The 20,008-nt window shown below is 48.9% G+C and overlaps 1 protein-coding gene across 2 annotated transcripts; it reads left to right on the forward strand.

Moving 5' to 3' along the window:
• The first annotated feature begins 77 nt into the window (after window positions 1-77).
• Window positions 78-15,133, forward strand: Ppp1r10 (protein phosphatase 1 regulatory subunit 10). Of its 2 annotated transcripts, none has more exons than XM_032889094.1 (20): window positions 78-163; window positions 776-1,294; window positions 6,798-6,915; window positions 7,503-7,589; window positions 7,711-7,846; window positions 8,291-8,342; window positions 9,411-9,488; window positions 9,606-9,779; window positions 9,967-10,072; window positions 10,161-10,273; window positions 10,722-10,822; window positions 10,992-11,139; window positions 11,213-11,371; window positions 11,486-11,732; window positions 12,037-12,100; window positions 12,189-12,383; window positions 12,682-12,757; window positions 12,982-13,095; window positions 13,217-13,768; window positions 14,029-15,124. In XM_032889094.1, exons 3-20 carry the CDS (start codon window positions 6,809-6,811, stop codon window positions 14,136-14,138), a joined length of 2,619 nt encoding a protein of 872 aa, XP_032744985.1. In that variant the 5' UTR covers window positions 78-163; window positions 776-1,294; window positions 6,798-6,808; the 3' UTR covers window positions 14,139-15,124. The 2 variants fall into 2 exon arrangements, with proteins under 2 accessions (XP_032744985.1, XP_032744984.1); XM_032889093.1 differs by lacking the exon at window positions 78-163 and adding an exon at window positions 476-568 and having other exon boundaries at window positions 14,029-15,133.
• The last annotated feature ends 4,875 nt before the right edge of the window (window positions 15,134-20,008 follow it).

Below are 20,008 nucleotides of genomic sequence, written 5' to 3' on the forward strand. Positions count from 1 at the left end.
GACCTGCCCCGCAATGCGGAAGGCGGCAGCTCACGTGCCTAAGGACGGAAGCGTCAAAGGGCGGGGTCCGCGGAGGGACGCGAATTTAAACTGCGTCACAATCGAACTAGCGTTCAAAATTGCATTTCTCCCGGACCAGTCACGATGGCTCATAAATTCCATGGTTAGTGTTTAACACGAAAGCAATTTTGATTGCGATTTTTACTAAGGTGCTCCCAGTGCGCATGCGTACGGTCGTTTCGACCAACCGAGGGTGAGACACGTTTGCCCGGGCGGAAGTGGTGGGGGCAGAGGAAGGGGAGGTGCCGGACACGGCGATCACGAGCTGGCTCCGAGGTGATCCGAAGGAGACGGAAGAGGGGATTAAGGGAAGGGACTCCAGGAAAGTGGAGGAGGGACGTCCAATCCGCGGGCGACCCGGCTTTTACTGTGGCCAATCAGCGTTCGCCTCGCGCACAATGTGTCACGACGAGGGCGGTTCTCCATCACGTTAGGGTGCGTTGGGCGGTGGCCGGGTATAAAAGACTCCGCCCGAGCGGGCGGCCGCCATTCTGGGGTTCGTTTAGAGGTAAGTTTGGGTGCTCCGTCGCTTTGAGGGTAACGTTTTGCCGAGAGCGGTTGGCCGGGGAAGTGGGGTGTTTTTTGGATTTATTGGGCAGCCGCATTTTTACCTAATGCGGCTGCGTCCTGGGACAACAAGGAATGGCATTTTGAAACGTTTAAAGGCGACCCGTACTGATGACTTCTTTCTCCTTTTGTGTTCCTTTTACCCCAGGTTGAATTTTCTCGGAGAAAGACAGGCCGGCCATCAGGAAAACAAACAAGCCTCAGCAACATCTAAACCCTTGAAAGGATCCTGAGAGAGGGGGGAAAGGGAAAACAGCAGCCACCAGCCCAACCACTTGTGTCTTCTGCCCCTCCCCACCTATCTTGCCCACCCCACCAGCCCACGCTGCTTGGGACTTGAAATCTGTGGCCGAAGGACCGTCACCACATAACTTCAAAAATAATCAACCACCCTCCCTGCCCAAACCCACCCAATCTCACTCATCCAGCATTTCCTTTTTGGAGTCCACTCAGAATTTTTTTCAACGACCCCCTCTCCCTAAATGGAGTTGGGTGGGGGGAAAATGAAAACTGAGTTGGTCTTTACTTTTTTAAGAGACTTTTTGATCCAATGAGGCCCCACAAGTAACTGAGTTTGGGTCCTGGTTGGTTGTTTTATTTTTTTTCCTCCAAAATTTTACCCCTCCCCCCTGAGCCCGAGGTGCTGACGTCGCAAAAAAATTGGATAGTAAGTGTCGAATTTTCAAAAACCAGCCTTGAACAAGAAATCAACGTTTCCCGTTGTGAAACCAAAAATAATGAGAGGAAGAAATGAGACCATAGAACAAACGTAGAGTACTGGAGAAGGACCAATCGGGTCTCTTAAATCTCCATTAAAGGTCCTGTGGGTCTAAACAGTCTTTGTTCTCTCTCCCCTACCACCTGCCTCTTCCCTGCTGTGGAGCAGGCAAGGAGAGGGTGAAGGGAGGGCCAGCCAGTGAGGATTTTGACGGTTAACCCTTGATAATCCAGCAAATTTCCAGACTGCCAAAGCATAAGCCTTTGCTATTATAAGGAGGAATGGTTACCTTCCTCTGGTTAGCAGTCTTCAAAAGGGTTAATGAGCTCACATACAAAAGATGGTGGATCTTGTGGCCCAGAAGTCCCACTTCTTTGTGTGTGAGACAAGCAGAACGCCTTTCAATTTGCCAGATTAATAAGCAATCTGTACATAAAGATTGCAGGGTAAGGAGATGGGCAGAGAGAAATATTAGCTGGCTATGTCTTTAAAGTGATTGTTAAATCCTCTCAGTTTTAATGTAATTTGCTTGGGATATATTGTGTGGTTAAAATAGGTGGCAATCTAGGAATAAAGATTGCAAGACACTTAAATTTAGGGCAAAATATAATCATAGTAACAAGTACATACAATATAACATTTGGGGAGGTAAAGAATGTCTTGTGATTGTTTCAGCTTGCATAGGTTATTTAAAGGCAAAAGTGATTAACATTTTAACTTGATACTTTTTAGTGGGTGGTGGATACAGCTAAGAGGGTGGAAAGGTTGGGAAATGTGGAACTCAGGAGAATAACTTTAAAAGCCATTAGTGCATTTGAATGCTATCTTTTCTAGAAGATATGTGTCGTTAAAAGAACTTTTTTCTTCCCTGCTTCAAATATGGCGACTTTTCCTTGTCCTTTTGTCTTGCAAGCGGCGTTGCAGGTTGTGTCTTGACCCATTTTTCTCCTGTGTCCTCCCCCCTCAGTCCTATTTGTTGAGGGGTCCAAGTCCTCCTCCTTGCCCTTTATAGGGAGGATTGGGGTGGTCGGTGTAGTAGCAAATTGAATTTGAGGTGCAAATTCATATTCTTAACCCGCAAGAAATTGTATATTAATTGGTTTTATTTCCAGTAGTAGGCTCTTAGACTTAATTAAGATAGGTCAAGTTGAGGGTGGTGGCCGGGGGGATGACTTCTGGTTTACTTAGTGCCTTATAGTGTAAGTAAAGCTGCCGGCAGATCTGGCCGCCGGCTTTTTAAGTTTTGAATCCTCTCCATAACAAAATGGCGTCCCTCCTTTGTTTTTCTCTTTTGCCAGTCAGCTTAGGGCTTCCCTAGAAGCTTGGTCAAGGGGGAGGAGCCACTATGAAAGGTGATGTAATCAGCTTGCTTCCTCTCTGAAAACTCCACCCCCAAGCAGATGCCTTCTCTCCCTGTGCAGATTGCTGCTGGGGAGAATAGTTTTTTCTTGTTTTCCTTTATCTTTTATGAAATATCTTACAGGGATAAAAGCTTAATGAACACTAGGGAGGGAGGCTGTCCTTGTCCTTGTGTAGCTCTAGGTTTTGTGTTTAACAGTCCATTGCCTTGATTTTCACCTTCCTCTCATCACAACTGCTTGGACCTATTCCCTGCTTCAGTTGATAGGGGTGAAAACCAATTCAACCCCAACTGCTTTAGCTCTGAGAGACTGGGGCAAGACACAGGGCTTGTAACACGAGTAGACAATTGGGCCTGATAAGCTGCAGTGTGCCATGCTGCTCAGGATGGGTCCTTGTACTTCCTGAATATTGGTTGCTTTGTGTCAGTCTGGTGGGGAGGGTGGGTACTTGTAGGACTTTCTTGTAAACCATCCTTATTCTCACCTCTCAGTTTGGGGATAAACTCTTTGTGCTCAGTGCCATCACCTGCAGTTGCTTAGTTCCTGTATGTTGGCACTAGGATGAGAAGTGAATCTTTAGGAAAGGAGGCTGCAGTTGTAAACTCGAGGCAGGGGGAGTCAAGCTACGGTTTCTGGTAAGCAAAACATTTCTGGTATTACATTTCACAACCTTTCTTTTTCCCAAAGAGTCACCTTTTTGAATTTCTTTTTCCTTGCTTCCTAAAAAGAAATTCCATTAAAGCGTTGAGGAGAGGAATGTCCTCTTCCTCCCTGCTGAGTGCTGGGGCAGTTGGTGCATGTTGAGAGCCACGCCCGTGAGGGCAGTACTGGGCGCCTGGTTCTTTAGCTCTTCCCCAACTTTTTCAAAGTCAAGTCTTTGACATTTTCTTCATATACTTTTCATTTTTTATTTAAAGTCCTGCGTTGAAGTGTGGAGTTTCTAGGCAGAGTTTGTAAGCCTTTTGTCCTGCTGTCCTCTAGTGACTTGGGTGCAACAGGGCTAATTTTCTGCTGGGTGTGGATTCTCATTGCTTGGACTTCTGATTGAATGGGAGGGCCTCTTCCACATGTCTATTTACCACACGTCTTTTTTATCTTTTAAGCAGTTTGCCAGGTACCTCTGCAGCACACCTACCTTGGGACCTGAATGTTCCACCCACTGGGGTTCCTGATCTCTAGTGAGCAGGGGATTAGTAAAGAAGGCCTTATGTGGGAGATGAAAAACAAGGCCTTCTAGGGAACCTTGGAGAATCTGATTCTTATAGAGCGGCCAGCTTTCTAGGAACAGGGTGGTGGATGTAATTTTGTATCTTTATTAAAAGCCAAACACTCTTCCTAAGGAGTTTAAGAGATTTTCAAAATAAAGGTGAGGCAAGAGTAGGGCCTCATTATGCAAGGATATAGAACCTTGAGAACCACCTGAGACAGTTCACCCACTGTTGGGTCATAGCAGGAAGCTCTTGAGACACTGAGGGAAGACAGCCCAGGTCAGAACAAAGAAGAGCTGGGGCTTCTTTTCCCTCTTGTTCGAAGACCTTTTTAAAGCTGCCTGGCTTGCATGGACCTTGTGTCCTGAACAGATTCAGGATTCAGTTGTGGTAGATGATTAGTAAATAGCCAGGATCAATGTTTTCCCACCATTTTAAACCAAACAACCCTGAAATTCATTTTGAAGTCGAGTAGGAATTTAGTGTCTAGTAAGAACTGCAGGACATCCCCAGCACTTAGAAGGTAGAGGTACATCACAGGAGATGTTCCCTTGTCTCCTTTTGTCTGTGGCCTTCATGGAGATTAGCAGCTGGTTAACCAAAAGAAAAGAAAACATGACCTGAGTTCTTTGTGGTTGCAGAAAGTTCCCTCAACTTCAAACTCCAAAGCAGGAGTGGGGAACCCTTGAGCGCTGTCCCTGCCCGTCCGGGTCATTGCATTATTGGGCCTTCACCACATATGATGGATTCTTCCTTTGTTCCCACTGGAAGACCTTATATTGTGCCTGTGAAAATGGCCTAGGTTGTAAGGCACCTAGGGTTCCTAATAAGGAGTCAATACTGAAGAAAAGGCACTGAGCACATTTTACCATGAGGAGAGGTCAACCATCCTCCCAATATCCACAGTTGTGGGAAACGGCATCTTAATGTCTGTTCTGTCTCCCAGCTTCTTTGGCTACTGTGCCTTTTTGTTTACATGAGTGGGCATGTTAAGTACCTAGGTCCCATTTCCAGCAGAGGGCACTAGACATGCTCACTCTGTACTCATTGGTGCAGTTCTCTAAAGGCCGTCCTCTGCCTTGTCTGCTCACTGAGTGAGGGGCATTAGAGTCAGGCCTGTTAGTTCATGGTAGATACACAAAAGAGGTGTGCTTAGTTCTGGGTTTCAATCCGCTGTGTTCAGAGGGATGAGGCAATGTTTAATTCAAGACTTGTCAAATTGCATACATTTTTATTTGGGCTTCTGTTAGATTTATGTGAATATAAACTCCCTACTCTAGATTGCTTGTGTGTATCTTTACCTTGGGCCCATTCATCCCTTTTCCAGATATCTGTTGTATATACCTGGAATTTCTACAGATCACTGTCTGAGGATACAGGGGCATTTCTCTCTGTGTGCAGATAGCCTCACAGCAGTGGATTTGCCCTCCCCTTAACTTGTGAACATTTCCAGTGTTGAATGTCTCCTCTGTCCTCAGGTTCCAGGGTATTGGGTGGCAGCAGTTAACAAGGTCTGCTCGGTGCTTAGCATTTCTTGCCTGCATCTCTCCCCCATGTTCATCCCACAGGCATCAGCCTGCAGAGCAGAGACTGCTGCCACCCCTCCTTTCTCTGCACCTCCTTGCTGCTCTTGCTACTGCCCTGGGTTATTAGGAAGTTCACCTTTAAAGCTGACTTTCTTTGTTTACACTCTAAATTTTCTTTATCTTGTTTTATCTGGAGAATCACTCTTGTCTGACAGCCTCTTTACCCACGTTAAATAGTCCTTTTTTGCACATCTTTTCTGGTTTGTCTGAGGGGAAAACTGATTTGAATTGCAAGACTCTTATCTGTAGGAAATGCAGTGATTTTTTTTTAGACTTTTTCACCCTTGGGACTGCCTTGTTGCTGTGATGTGCAGGATGTAGAGGCCCTCTCTTTCCTGCCCACTCGGGCCTGGTCATCTCAGCTGCTCAGGAGGCCTGTGTCTTTGTTTCTCAGAGGCTAGTGCTGATAGAAGTATGACTAAAACCCCCAGTCAGAACCAGAGCAGCTCTGATTCTCTCTCTGCGACTGTAGAAGTGGCTTCCTATTCATGGCACTCACTCCCGTGCCAGCCGGGTTTGAAGTGGTGTCCCGTTTTCCTTGGCTTTACCTTCATTATTTTTGGTTCCTGGTTTCTTGGGAGTTTAGAGTGGGGAGTCCTGAGGGCAGGAAAGGGTCAGGTTTGCAACTTTGCTTCAGAAACCACAAGCTAACTTTCTCTTGAACTTTGGAACAATAAAAGCTTGTTTGGTGTTTGTCCAGTGAGTAGCTTTATTCAGGGCCGATGAGAGCCTGCCTGTCTCCTCTTCAGGCAGCTTCTCTCAGTTCCCTAGGGAAGGGCTCTGCTCAGGGCCTGGCTGTTTTCTCATCCACCACTTCAGCTGACTCATTCTTCCACCTGTGATTATGATCTTAAACAGCCAAGATAAAGGGATTGACTTCTGGAGATAGGATGATTGATTGTTAAATTTTTAACCCAGATACCTCAGGTTGTCCTAATTACCTTAGGAAGCTGCAACTGTCCAGCTCACCAAAATTACCACCAGCTGACTGGGGACAGGACCTTAGCATGAGGAAGTGAGCGCCATACCATGGGTCTTAGCCTTGGTACATTCTTGAAGTGTAACTCAAAGTTGGAGTCTTCATTAACCACAAGCTTAAGTTGTCAAGGCTATTTTGTGAGCACAGATCTGATCTTTCTTATCTAGGAAATGGTACACTTGAACATAAATTTGTCACTGAGTTTTAATTGGGCCAATGGGTTTTATTAGAGGGATAAGTTAGTGGGCCTATCTTTGCCACCCATTTATCCTGTTGGTTTTTGTTGTTGTTTTTTTTTTTTTTTTTCTTTTACCTCAGAAGCCACCATCATGGGTTCAGGTCCCATAGACCCCAAAGAACTTCTCAAGGGCCTAGATAGCTTCCTTACTCGGGATGGAGAAGTGAAGAGTGTGGATGGAATTGCCAAGATCTTCAGGTGAGTCTGTGCCCTCGGCTCTCTTACCGTAGAGGAGAGCACATGCAGTGAGACTGGGTCAGAGAGCAGTGATTTCCGGCCATGTTGGAAGCTGGGGATTTGATCCATAGTCCCAAGCGTCTTCATGGGGTGACACCAAGGGAGCATAGAAACCAACCCTTGGCTTGTTTTTGGGTCATGTTGTGCCTACCCAAAATGTCATTTTCCTTGGGAGTTCCTTAACGCTTGCAAAAGCAGTCTTAGATTAGACTGCCCTGGAGGCAGTTGCCTCTGTGCATTGAGACAGGAGGGATGCTCTCCCAGGTGGCTTGGGTGCCTTCCATCCTCCCTTGGGTTTTTATGACTCTAGATTCATTCCACAATCCTAGACACCTGGTGGAGTAAAAATATCCATCAGGGAGCTCCAGGACTGCCAGGGTTAGAGTCTTTGCTGGAGATTAGTGAGCACGGTGCCCACTTGTGCCTGTCATCCTAGCTTTCAGGAAAGGAGGCTAGCCTGGGCTAATAAGACTCTTGACTCTGACATTTGAATACTAATAATACTCAAAGTTGAGTACTGACTAATGACTGACTGATTCCTCTTCCAGTCTAATGAAGGAGGCACGAAAGATGGTGAGTCGATGCACGTACTTGAATATTATCCTGCAGACCCGGGCGCCAGAGGTGCTAGTCAAGTAAGTGTAGCACAGGCGGCTGGATGGGAGGTTGTGATGGGAGGCTGGTTTCTGGGCATGTGAGCTTGCTAGTTCTAGAACCAAGGAAGGCTTACCATATTCTGTTCCTACCTGCCCACAGGTTTATTGACGTCGGCGGCTACAAGCTTCTGAACAGTTGGTTAACGTATTCAAAGACGACCAACAACATTCCTCTCCTACAGCAGATTCTGCTGACTCTGCAGCACCTCCCACTGACTGTGGACCACCTCAAGCAGGTATCTTTAGGCTTCACCCCCACGTTTCCTCTCTGGGCTAACCCAGATGAAGGGAAGCTTGCTTCAGGCCTCATGGGTGGCAGCAGTCTGGGATTTGAGGTAGAAGAGCAGAGGAAAATGGGAATTTCAAAGTGGGAGACTGGGTTTGTCTCTGTTATCAGGCATATGGTATAGGACTTTTCATATATCTGCACCTCCGTTTCTCATCTCTAAAATGGGAAGAAGTCCAGTGGTGCATGCCTTTAGTGGGCTTTTGTGAGTTCAAGTCCTGCCTTAATCTACATAGTGGGTTCTAGGCCACCCAGGTTACAAAGATAGACCCTTTCTTAGAAGATAAAAGTATCTCCAGGTTTTGGAGAAGGTTGAAGTGCAGTGCAGTCAAGAGATGGGATGGTTGGTGCCGAGTGAGCTCCCTCTGTTCACCTCCTCCTCCTCCTCTTCCAGAACAACACAGCGAAGCTAGTGAAGCAGCTCAGCAAGTCAAGCGAGGACGAAGGTGAGTACCAGCATCCTGCCTGGACCGGACTCCGACGGGCGCATCGATCTGGGGTGCCGTCTCCTTTACTGGCTGTCCCTTCATTTTGCCTGTTCATCCCTCCCTCCCTCCTTCCCTTCCTTCCCTTTTTCTATGTCTTTCTGAGAGATAAATTTCTCCGTGTAGCCCTGGCTGTCCTGGGACTCACTATGCAGACCTCACTGGTCTCAGCTCAGCGCTTACTTGCCTCTGTCTCCAGGATACTGGAACCAAAGGTGTGCGCCACCACGCCCAGCTTTCGATCGGTCCCTCTCTGCCTCGATTCCAAATGAAATGCACTCGTTTTTTCACATGGAATATGCCTACCAGGAAACATTTCTGTAGGAGTGTTCTCTTTGCCATTGTTTCTTTATTTGATGTGGCATCTCTTTGTATAGCCCTGGCTGACCTGCAACTCACTTTGTAGACCAGGTTTGCCTCAAACTGGTCTGGCCTTAGAGCTGGCCTGACCTTGAACCCATAGCAGTCTGTTTGAGTACTGGAATTAGAGGCATAGGCTTTGAAACCCAGCAACAAGGCTTATCTATCCTGGTAAAAGTCGATTTATCCTTATGTTTAATGAAAATGGCCAGCCAAGTCCTTTGATGTCAGGGGAGCTTCTGACAGAGTCTGCAGTTCTTCTCTGTGAAGAACTATTCCTAAAGGCGAGGGACCCACTTTGCTTTAAATCACAATACTGGACTTTAGGGGTATTTATGTTTCTGGGGAGTAAACACCAGGGCAATCTGCATGCTGGGTAAGAATTTAAGCATTAAGTGGAAACTACATGGTAGCTTTCTACCCTTTTTAGTTTTATTCTCAACATTTGGTTCTTTGAGATACTGACATTTTATAATCTTACGATGTCTTGAGTGCCCTTAATGACTGAGAGAACACGTCTCGGGCAGAGGATGCTCACTGTCTCCCTCATCTCTCCCCAACTGGCTCTAGACTTTTTTCTTATTTGAATAAAGGGTTGTTTTGTTGTTGTTGTTGTTGTTGTTTTTTAATTGGAAATACTAAATTATTGCTCCCATTTTTCACCTTCAGAGCTCCGGAAATTGGCATCAGTCCTTGTCAGCGACTGGATGGCTGTCATCCGCTCCCAGAGTAGCACCCAGCCTGCAGGTAAGGTCCAGGGCTCTTTACCCAGGTAGCCCTTGGAGTCCTGAGGCTAGTTTTTGACCTATGACGATCTCTGTTTATCCAAATGAGACTCTTAACTGCATTGTTTTTCTATAACAGAGAAAGATAAGAAGAAAAGGAAGGAAGAGGGGAAAAGTCGAACCACGCTTCCTGAGCGGCCTTTGACTGAAGTGAAGGCTGAGACCCGGGCTGAGGAAGCCCCAGAGAAGAAGAAGGAGAAGCCCAAGTCACTTAGAACTACGGCACCCAGTCACGCCAAGTTCCGTTCTACTGGTAAGGCGGTTAGCTGGCTTTGCAGGACCAATCCAATGCACAGTCAGTGCCTCTGGCTAGTAGTTTGATTTCAGTATCAAACTCTGAGAAGGGAAGGAGGGTAAAGGAGGAGCTGGGGCACTTATTCATGGAGGGGGTGGTAACAGGGAGGAACAGTGAGAGTCACAGTCAACATGTTTCTCCTCAGGACTGGAGCTGGACACCCCATCTTTGGTGCCTGTGAAGAAGAACTCCAGCACTGTGGTTGTGTCAGACAAGTACAACCTGAAGCCCATCCCCCTCAAGCGGCAGAGGTATGGGCACTGGTGTAGGTTTCTAAGGAGCCTGGGCCTTTGGAGAGAAGTGGGAGTTGGGAGATTTTTGACTGCCTTTCCTTTGCAGTGCCACAGCTGCTCCAGGCGATGCTGCCCCGCCTGCAGAGAAGAAGTACAAGCCCCTCAACACAACCCCCAATACCACCAAAGAAATTAAAGTGAAGATCATCCCCCCACAGCGTGAGTAGGCCTGGAGTGCCCTTGGCACAGGGAACTCTTCTGGGTGGGGGAAGACTTGCCCTTGAGAACCACCCTTCCTTTGCTCTGCCTTTGATGTCTTGGCATCTTAGAATTTTGTACCTCTAGAAGTCCCCATCCATAAGAGTCACGTTAGATAAGTTGCAAGAAGCCATGCCCTCTCAAGTGATGAGCTTAGCAAGCTGTCTCCCTCCTGGCTGGACCCTCTGTGGTGGTGTCAGCAGCTTGCGTAGTGAATTGTGCATTCGTTAGTTGTGATAGTCATGGCTTTCTGCCACAAGAAAGATGGCATAGTGGAAGTCTCCTGTGTGAGCCTGGCTTCCTGGTCACGGGGCAGGGCCCCCTGGCCTGCTTGTGTTTCTGTGGACTGTCGCTGGCAAAGGACTGTGAAGGAGGTCCCAGATCCTCTAACTGCTCTTTCCTTCTGTAGCCATGGAGGGCCTCGGTTTTCTGGATGCTCTCAATTCCGCCCCTGTCCCAGGCATCAAAATTAAGAAGAAGAAGAAGGTTCTATCACCTACTGCTGCCAAGGTGAGTTTCTGTGGTAGGGTACATGGGGCACAGAGGCTAGGAGCTGTTGAGGGTGACAGCAAGGACTTCCTTCTGGGGTGAGGCAGGGTGGGACCATTGGGCATTTAGGATCCTGGTCTGTCTCCTGGGTGTCTTGTCAGCTCATTGGCTACTTTCTCTCTCATGACAGCCCAGCCCTTTTGAAGGGAAAACAAGCACTGAGCCAAGCACAGCCAAACCTTCCTCCCCAGAGCCTGCAGCCCCCGCTGAGCCCATGGACACAGACCGTCCTGGCACCCCTGTCCCCGCTGTGGAAGTCCCGGAGCTCATGGATGCAGGTAACCTACTGTGCTTGGGCTCGGGGCGTCTCTCGGTGGCTGGGTCTGTGGCTGAAACTTGTCTTGCTTGCAGCCTCTTCGGAGCCAGGAGCTCTGGATGCAAAGCCTGTGGAAAGCCCTGGAGATCCCAACCAGCTGACTCGAAAGGGCAGAAAGAGGAAAACTGTGACGTGGCCTGAGGAGGGCAAGCTGAGGGAGTATTTCTACTTCGAACTGGATGAAACTGAGCGAGGTATACTGCCAGCTCTGCATGAGTCTGAGTGCAGCAGTCTCTGCGTGCTGGGGTCGGAGTCTGAACGTGGGTAGTCTCACTTACCTGTCCTCTTGCCTTCTGCCTCCCCTGCAGTGAATGTGAACAAGATCAAGGACTTTGGGGAGGCTGCTAAGCGTGAGATACTGTCGGACCGACATGCTTTTGAGACAGCCCGGCGACTAAGCCATGACAATATGGAGGAGAAAGTGCCCTGGGTATGTCCCAGGCCTCTGGTTCTGCCCTCACCTCTTGTCATCCCTGGAAGCAACAGCCAGGAGCGATACATCCAGGCTGAGCGGGAGAAGGGCATCCTTCAGGAGCTCTTCCTGAACAAGGAGAGGTGAGGAGAGGTGTGCAGTGCCTGTGCGGTGGGGAGTCAGGGGGAGGCACCACAGAGAGCTTGGACAGCCAGGCATAGTGGTGGATGACTTTAATCCCAGAATTCATTCAGGAGGGAGGCAGGTCTCTTGTGAGTTCAAAGCCAGCATGGTCTACAAAGTAAGTTCCAGGACAGTCAGGACTATTAGACAGAGAAACCTTGTCTCAAAAAAACAAAAACAAAAGAAAAAGCTGTCTTGGGACTGAATTAATGTAACTGTGGTTCCTGTTCTCTCCTTTGCCCTCGCCCGCGGTGTTGGAAACAGTCCTCACGAGCCTGATCCTGAGCCGTATGAACCCATTCCTCCCAAACTCATCCCCTTGGATGAGGTGAGTGGCTGTCACTGTTGTGGTGGGAAGCGAGAGCAAGCACTCATGGAGGAGGCTGATCTCTACAACCCTGGCTCGTCTCTTCTAGGAGTGCGCCATGGACGAGACTCCGTATGTTGAGACCCTGGAGCCTGGAGGGTCTGGTGGCTCACCTGATGGAGCAGGAGGCTCCAAGCTGCCTCCAGTTCTGGCCAATCTTATGGGGAGCATGGGAGCAGGGAAGAGCCCCCAGGGCCCTGGAGGCGGTGGCATCAATGTTCAGGAGATCCTCACTTCCATAATGGTATGTGAGTCCTTTTCCTCACACAAGCCTCCCCATACTGTCCTCGGAGTCGCTGACTCTTCCTTCAACCTAGGTTTTAGTTTTGGATGTGTCTTTTGGGTTTTTTTGTTTTGTTTTCATTTATAGTGCCGTGCGTGCGTGCGTGCTGGGTTTCAATTTGTGAAAAAGTCTCACTGTGTAGCCCAGGCTTGCCAGGGACAGCCTGTATCCCATGCCTGGCTTATCCCAGTTCCTGTCTTCCATTTACATGCTAAGTTCTTGCTGACACTCCCTTAACTGCCATTTTTCTTGCTCACAGGGCAGTCCAAACAGCCACCCTTCAGAGGAGCTGCTGAAACAGCCAGACTACTCAGACAAGCTGAAGCAGATGCTGGGTAATCCTCAGAGCCAGCCCCTGGGGCGGGGGAGGACGTCTAAGCAGGGGTGGGGGTGCAGCGTTTTCCAGACACTGTTGCCACTGGGCAAGAGCTGGGAGGGGAAGGGACAGAGAGCACGGCTCTGCCAGGTTGGTCTGAGGTTAGGTGGGCACACTAGTGGGAAGCCATGCCTTACATACAGAATTTACCTCCTGACGGTTCTACTCTTGTTTGATTTACAGTGCCACATGGGCTCCTAGGTCCTGGTCCTGTAGCCAATGGCTTCCCACCAGGAGGCCCTGGGGGCCCCAAGGGTATGCAGCATTTCCCCCCTGGTCCTGGAGGGCCCATGCCAGGTAGGTGAGAGGGTTTCAGTGGGGCCACTGTTTCATTTCAGCCTGGCGACAGCCAGGAGTCAGCCCTGGAGTCAGTAGTGCTAGAATATGATGGATAACCGATTCCTTTCCCTTCTAACAGGTCCCCATGGAGGCCCTGGTGGACCAGTGGGTCCACGTCTCCTGGGTCCCCCACCACCTTCTCGGGGAGGTGATCCATTCTGGGATGGCCCAGGTGACCCCATGCGAGGTGGCCCAATGCGTGGGGGTCCAGGACCTGGTCCTGGACCATACCACAGAGGCCGAGGGGGTCGTGGAGGAAATGAACCGCCACCACCCCCTCCATTCCGAGGAGCCAGAGGAGGTCGTTCTGGAGGAGGCCCCCCAAATGGCCGAGGGGGTCCTGGTGGAGGTGGCATGGTTGGAGGTGGTGGGCACCGCCCCCATGAAGGCCCTGGAGGGAGCATGGGCAGTGGACATCGGTCTCATGAGGGCCCTGGAGGGAGCATGGGCAGTGGACATCGGTCTCATGAAGGCCCTGGACACGGGGGACCCCATGGCCACCGGCCACATGACGTCCCTAGCCATCGAGGCCACGACCATCGAGGGCCACCACCTCATGAACACCGCGGTCATGATGGCCATGGGGGAGGCGGCCACCGAGGGCATGATGGAGGCCACAGTCATGGAGGAGGTAAGGGCATGCCCAGGGTCCCACATGTAGATTTCAGTGTCCCTCACCCTTATCTGTAGGGCAGAGGGAGGGTACAAAGGACAAGGTGAAGCTCCATCTCCCTACAGAGAGAGATGAGGCTCTCTGTGTACAAGGAAGGCAGTTACCACCCCCATCTTTACATCAGCCCCCAGTCCTATAGGTGTCTGAGGACGGGGTGGGAGGATGGTGGTGATGGTGACCCCTTAGCAGTTTCTGACCTTTGTGCCATTGTCCCACAGACATGTCAAACCGCCCTGTCTGCCGACACTTCATGATGAAGGGCAACTGCCGCTATGAGAACAACTGTGCCTTCTACCACCCAGGGGTCAACGGGCCCCCACTGCCCTAGGCCTGCCTGCCCTACCCGCACCCCTGTGGACTGCAGCTTTGCTCCTTCCACTTGGTTATGGCTTCTGTGAGGCCCACTTTCCTTTTCCCCAGCTGATGAGGAGCCGGCCCCCTCAGTTCCCACCTGGTTGGGTTTCTGGGGGTTTCTGATTCCTGGTGTGCATTGATGTACATATTCCCTCCAGTCTGGAGCGGAGAGGAGAGAGACTGGACTGCTGAGACGGCTGGCTTCACTTTGTGAGGAGATTTGCCCTGTGCCCCAAACCCCTTCCAGTATTAGCCCCGATGCCTGAGAACCTGAAGCCGGCCACCCTGGAGACCTCTGCTCTCCACATGCACACGGAACTGAGTTGGTCAGCTGCACTTAGGAAACCGTCCAAGCTAAGCTCATTATCTTCACAGGGTGAGGGGGTGGTGAGGGGTACCATATATCCCACTGCACTGAGGGCTCAAGCTGGCTGAAGCTGAGTTCTGGAACTACCCCCCACTTGTGCCCCACATGGGCCAGTCACTGTTGAGTCCTTTCTCAAGAAGGACTGCAACTGTTACTTCCCAGGTCATCGTGGGTCTGCTAGGTTCAGTGATGGCACATTCATATCTGTGTCCAGTGGAAGTTGTATCTGGCAGAGGGGTGGCCTGTAGTGTTGGGCCACTCTTGCCTACAGCCATTTTCGAGACTCCGTGAGGCCAGCTTTCATTAACTTTAGCCGGGTATACCGGGCCTGACGCACTACATGCACTGCCTTTGGGAGTGGGCTGGCTCCTTACCCCGTAAGGAGCCCTGTCAGTGAGGCTTCCTGGGTAGACTCAGCAGGAGGGGCCCTTCCCAGTCCTCTCCTCCCCCTGTCTTGGCATCAGTTGTTTTCTATGAAAACAGTGGGTTGGTTTTGTGCAGGGTCTTGGGTTAGAACCAATGGATTTGAGGAGTTTTTTCTTTTGGTTTTGTATATTTTGTACATTAATAATAAACAGTGGAAAGAGAAGCAGCTCATTTAACCCCTGGTGTGTTTGATTTCTTTTAATAAAAGGAAAGCTAGGGCCGCAGAGCTAGCTTGGCTAGTTAGAGCAGTTTCAGAGGCGTGGGGTTCAACTTCTTGGTGATAACTCCAGTTCTCAGGAAATGGTGTGCTAGCTAGTTTTATGCCATCTTGACACAAGCTAGAGTCACCTGATGGAGGGAAGCCTCGATTGAGAAAATGCCTCTATAAGATCAATTTGTAGGGAGTTTTCTAAACTAGAGATTGACACCCCATTGGCGGTGCCATCCCTGAGCTGGCAGCCCTGGGTTCTATAAGAAAGCAGGCTGAGGGAGCAAGCCAGTAAGCAGCACCCCTCCATGGCCTCTGTACCAGCTCCTGCCTCCAGGTTCCTGCCCTGACTTCCTTCAGGTGTTGAACTAGATATGGAAGTCTAAGCCAAACCAATCCTTTCCTATTCAAGTTCCATTTAGTCATGTTGTTTGACTACAGTAATAGAAACACTAGAACAATCCGACCCTCTAATGACCTCCACAGGCACCAGGCATTTGTGTGATGTTCATACTTACAAGTAGGCCAAGCAGTCATGCACATAAAATCTAAAAAGAATGAAGGTGGCCAGTGTTTGCTCCTCCAAGCCTGAGCTCCACACGAGAGAAGCCGAGAGTGACCCCTCTGATCTTCATATATTTGGTGTGATGCATGGATACTCCTCCACTCAGAATAATCAGTCGGGGGTTCACAGTGTGAACCTGTCTCGAACAAGGAAAAGTTCTCCAGGATGTCTAGCTCATGAAGCAGGATCCGAAAGGAGGCAGAAGGCCTTGGGGGACACAGACTTGAGGAAGGAGGAGAAACTGGGATGGAAGCAACTAGAGGATGATGGTCCTGATCGCTTGATGTTCACCAGAACCATCTAGGGTTTGTGGGTGTCTTGAATGTTTATTATTCCTAGTACTGGCCACATAGGGCAGCAACCTTTAGTCCTCACCGACACACTGGCCCAGCTTGTGGGAGACAAACCCACCTGCAAGGGTCACGGTCACCGCCTTCCTTGTATTTCTTCAAGGCTCCATTGCTTCAACTTTTTTCTTGTCTCCAAGAAGCCCAAGACCCTTTAGAGAGAACTCAATGTCTTTCCTACATTTTAACTTTAAGGTCAAGAGGCTGGAGTGATGGCTTGACCCAGAGTCGAGTGCCTGCTTCTCTTCCACAGGACTACATTCAGGTCTCAGCACCCATATTAAGTGGCTCACAACTGCCTGGAACCCCAGCTCTAGAGAATCCGAAGCCCTCTTTGGCCTTTGCGCCTCCCCCTAACCCCCGTGTGCATGTTCACATACAGATACATAAATAAAAATGAGAAAACTTTTTTTTTAAAGATTTATTTATTTATGAGTACACTGTTGCCATCTTCAAACACAACAGAAGAGGGCACCAGATCCCCGTTGCAGATGGTTGTGAGCCACCATGTGGTTGCTGGGAAATGAACTCAGGACCTCTGTTAGAGCAGTCAGTGCTCTTAACCACTGAGCCATCTCTCCAGCCCGAGAAAACTTTAAATTAAAACAAATCTGGGTATGACCATACATGTAACTATAAACACCAGAACCTGGAGTTGGACTTTTTTTTTTTTTCCCCCGGAGCTGGGGACCGAACCCAGGGCCTTGTGCTTGCTAGGCAAGCGCTCTACCACTGAGCTAAATCTCCAACCCCTGGAGTTGGACATTTATATACGCGTGAGCGCGACTTTTTTTCTTTTTTCCCTGTCAGAAGGACAGCCTGAGCACATCTACTCTACCCTCTCCTTCAGGCTGTCCTGGATCTCGCTCTGTATTCCAGGTGCAATGGGATGGTTTCTTGACCGAATCGAAAACCTGTCTTTCTCCTCCTCTTGTCTGTGCTTCCTCACCACTTGTCTCACTTTGCCCTGGGCCTAGCAGTACAACGACTTTCTGATATGGGAGGCACATCTGTGTGAACTGATGGCAACAGTCAGCCACCTCTGGGAGATGAACCCCCGTGAGCGTATCTGAGCGATTGTCTTCTATTGAGATGGGAAGACAGCTGACCTACCAGACTGCAGCATCCCCTAAGCACGCACGAACTATCTGAGCAGATAAACGCAGCTGAACACAAGCTTGCGTTCATTCCTCGTTGGTTGGTTAGACATGATGTGACCAGCTGCCTCCAGCTCCAGATGCCTGGATCCCCTCACCATGACTGGCTGTAATCTGATTAAACCCCTTCTTTAAAGATTTGTTATTTATTTTATGTATATGAGTTCACTGTCGAGCTGTCTTCAGACACACCAGAAGAGGGCATCGGATTCCATTACGGGGGGTGGGGTGGGGGTTGTGAGCCACCATGTGGTTGCTGGGATTTGAACCCAGGATCTCTGGAAGAGCAGTCAGTGCTCTTAACCGCTGAGCCGCCTCTCCAGCCCCCTTAAATTTGTTTTTATCACAGCTACAGAAACCAAGACTCCACATCCTGGTTTCCTAGGAACTTCACCCAAATGCTCCACTCTACCTTCAACTCTGAAGCCTCCTCATTCTATATGCCTGCCTTTCGTGCCCCTAGCTGGATGATCCAAGGTTTAAACAAACAAACAAACAAACAAACAAACTAGGGCATTGGCTGCTGCTTTTCCAGTGGACCTGGGTTTGAGCCCTAGCACCCACATAGTAGCTCACAATGGTCTATAACTCCAACTCCAGTTCCAGGGGACCCACCTTCTTCTGGTCTCCGTGGACACCCAATTGGTGCCAAGTCATGCATGTAGGTAAAATACCCATATACATAATAAAGTGAAAATAATGTGGGTGGCTTTTGTTATCTGTCTGTCTGTCTAAGACAGGATCTCTCTGTGTAACCCTGGCTGTTCTGGAGCCCACTATGTAGACCAGCCTGGCCTCAAGCTTACAGAGATCCTATCTCTGCCCCCTCCCCAGTGCTGGGATTAAAGATGTGGGCCACCATACCCAGCCTAAACTGAAGTGAAAAAAAGTTATTACCAAGGTCTGCTGTCTCTACCCTGGACAGCTAGCAATAAAGCCAGACTGGTCTACAGAATGAGTTCTGAGACAGCCAAGGCTACAAAGAGAAACCCCATTTCGACGCGCCCCCCCCCCGCCCCTTACCATGACCAAAAAAATATTTTCAGGTATCAAGGCTCTGAGGAGTTCCCACTCACTGTGAGTGCCTTCCACCTGCCCCCCTACCCCACCCCCTTTCACTTGAAAATGTCTGAATCTCCATCTTCTCCCTTACAGAAGAGCTTCCTGGGATCTGTCCCAGCTCTATCCCCACCCTTTACGCAGAACAATTATAAAAATAAAGCCAGGGTCAGTGAGGTTGGGCTCAGGGGGTAGAGGTGACTGCTGCCAGACCCGGAGACCTGAGATTGATCACGTGGCAGAAGGAGAGAAATGATTCTTGGAAGTTCTCCGACTTTTCTGTATACACACCAGGATGTGTATGCCCCTCATTCAATAAACACATATTTTATATGTGTGTGTATGTGTGTGTGTGTGTGTATACATATGTAATATATATACACACATATACATGTATATATTGAAAACTAGATCAATTCAGGCTCTCCAAAACTCTAGCATGAAGTCCTGTGTGCCTTGACTCTGCTCAAGCCCCCTACCAGACCAGCCACGCCTTGCTTAGAATGCTCTAACTAACCTGCCAGTTGGTTGGTTGTTTTGCAACTTTGAACCTACTCAAGAGTTTTGAGATCCCCATTCCTGGTGACTCCTTCCCTTTTCTTTTTGCCTGCCTGCAGTGCCTGTCTTCCCTTGCTAGTCTGAGCCTGAGGACAAACTCCTCTATCAGCACCACTGAGTCTTGGCCCTTGAACAAATATTCCAGTGCTACTGAGTCACATTTTTGTTTTTAGGCCAAGTGGTGATGGCAGCAAATGCCTTTAAGCCCAGCACTTGGAGGCAGAGAGAGGCAGGAGGATCTCTGAGTTCAAGGCCAGCCTGGTCTACAGAGTGAGTTACAGACAGAAAGAGATACACAGAGAAACCATGCCTCAAAAAAAAAAAAAAAAGAAAAAGAAAAAAAAAAGAAAAAGAAAGAAAGGAAGAAAGAAAGAAAAAGTGTTTCTAAAGATGAGGTTTGAATAAGAATGGTCCCCATAGGGGTTGGGGATTTAGCTCAGCGGTAGAGCACAAGGCCCTGGGTTCGTTCGGTCCCCAGCTCCGAAAAAAAGAAAAAAGAAAAAAGAAAAAAAAAGAAAAAAAAAAAAAAAAGAATGGTCCCCATAGGCTCATATATTTGAATTTAGTCACCAGGGAGTAAAACTATCTGAAAAGATCATAAGTTTTTTGGGTGTGGCCTTATTGGAGTGAGTATGTCACCAGGAGTGGACTTTGGGGTTTTAAAAGCCAGGGGTTGGGGATTTAGCTCAGTGGTAGAGCGCTTGCCTAGCAAGTGCAAGGCCCTGGGTTCGGTCCCCAGCTCCGAAAAAAAAAGAAAAAGAAAGAAAGAAAGAAAAAAAAAAAAAAAAGCCCAGTGGCTTTCTCTTTTCCTGCTGCTTGTGGACTAAGATGTAGTTTTTTAACTCCAGTACTGTGCTCGCCACGCCTGCTGCCAAAATGGACTAAACTCTGAAACTCTTAAGCCAGCCCCAGTTAAATGCTTTCTTTTATAAGAGTTGCTGAGGTCATGGTGTCTCTTCCCTAAAATTGTATAAACTGTCTTTTGCTACTGCGGGTTTTCCTTCCACCCTTTCGACCCCCTAACATTAGGATAGAGAGGAAAGGAGAGACCCCTGAATAAAGTCAGGAGTTGGAGAGGGGGTGATGTTATCATTAAGTTACTTGCTGATTAGGGGCATTGAGTTCCTTGGGAGAAGTTTGCTCTTTGCCATCAGAAT

Source organism: Rattus rattus, chromosome 18 (genome assembly GCF_011064425.1).
Source record: "Rattus rattus isolate New Zealand chromosome 18, Rrattus_CSIRO_v1, whole genome shotgun sequence".
In the NCBI taxonomy this organism is placed as follows: Eukaryota; Metazoa; Chordata; class Mammalia; order Rodentia; family Muridae; genus Rattus; species Rattus rattus.

What these genes read in the sequence shown, in the direction of transcription:
- Ppp1r10 (XM_032889094.1), top strand. Translation starts at nt 6,809, where the DNA reads ATGGGTTCAGGTCCCATAGACCCCAAAGAACTTCTCAAGGGCCTAGAT. An exon ending in CAAGTCAAGCGAGGACGAAG is followed by an intron (nt 8,343 to 9,410) that starts GTGAGTACCAGC and finishes TTTCACCTTCAG; the next exon opens with AGCTCCGGAAATTGGCATCA. An exon ending in GAGTAGCACCCAGCCTGCAG is followed by an intron (nt 9,489 to 9,605) that starts GTAAGGTCCAGG and finishes TTTCTATAACAG; the next exon opens with AGAAAGATAAGAAGAAAAGG.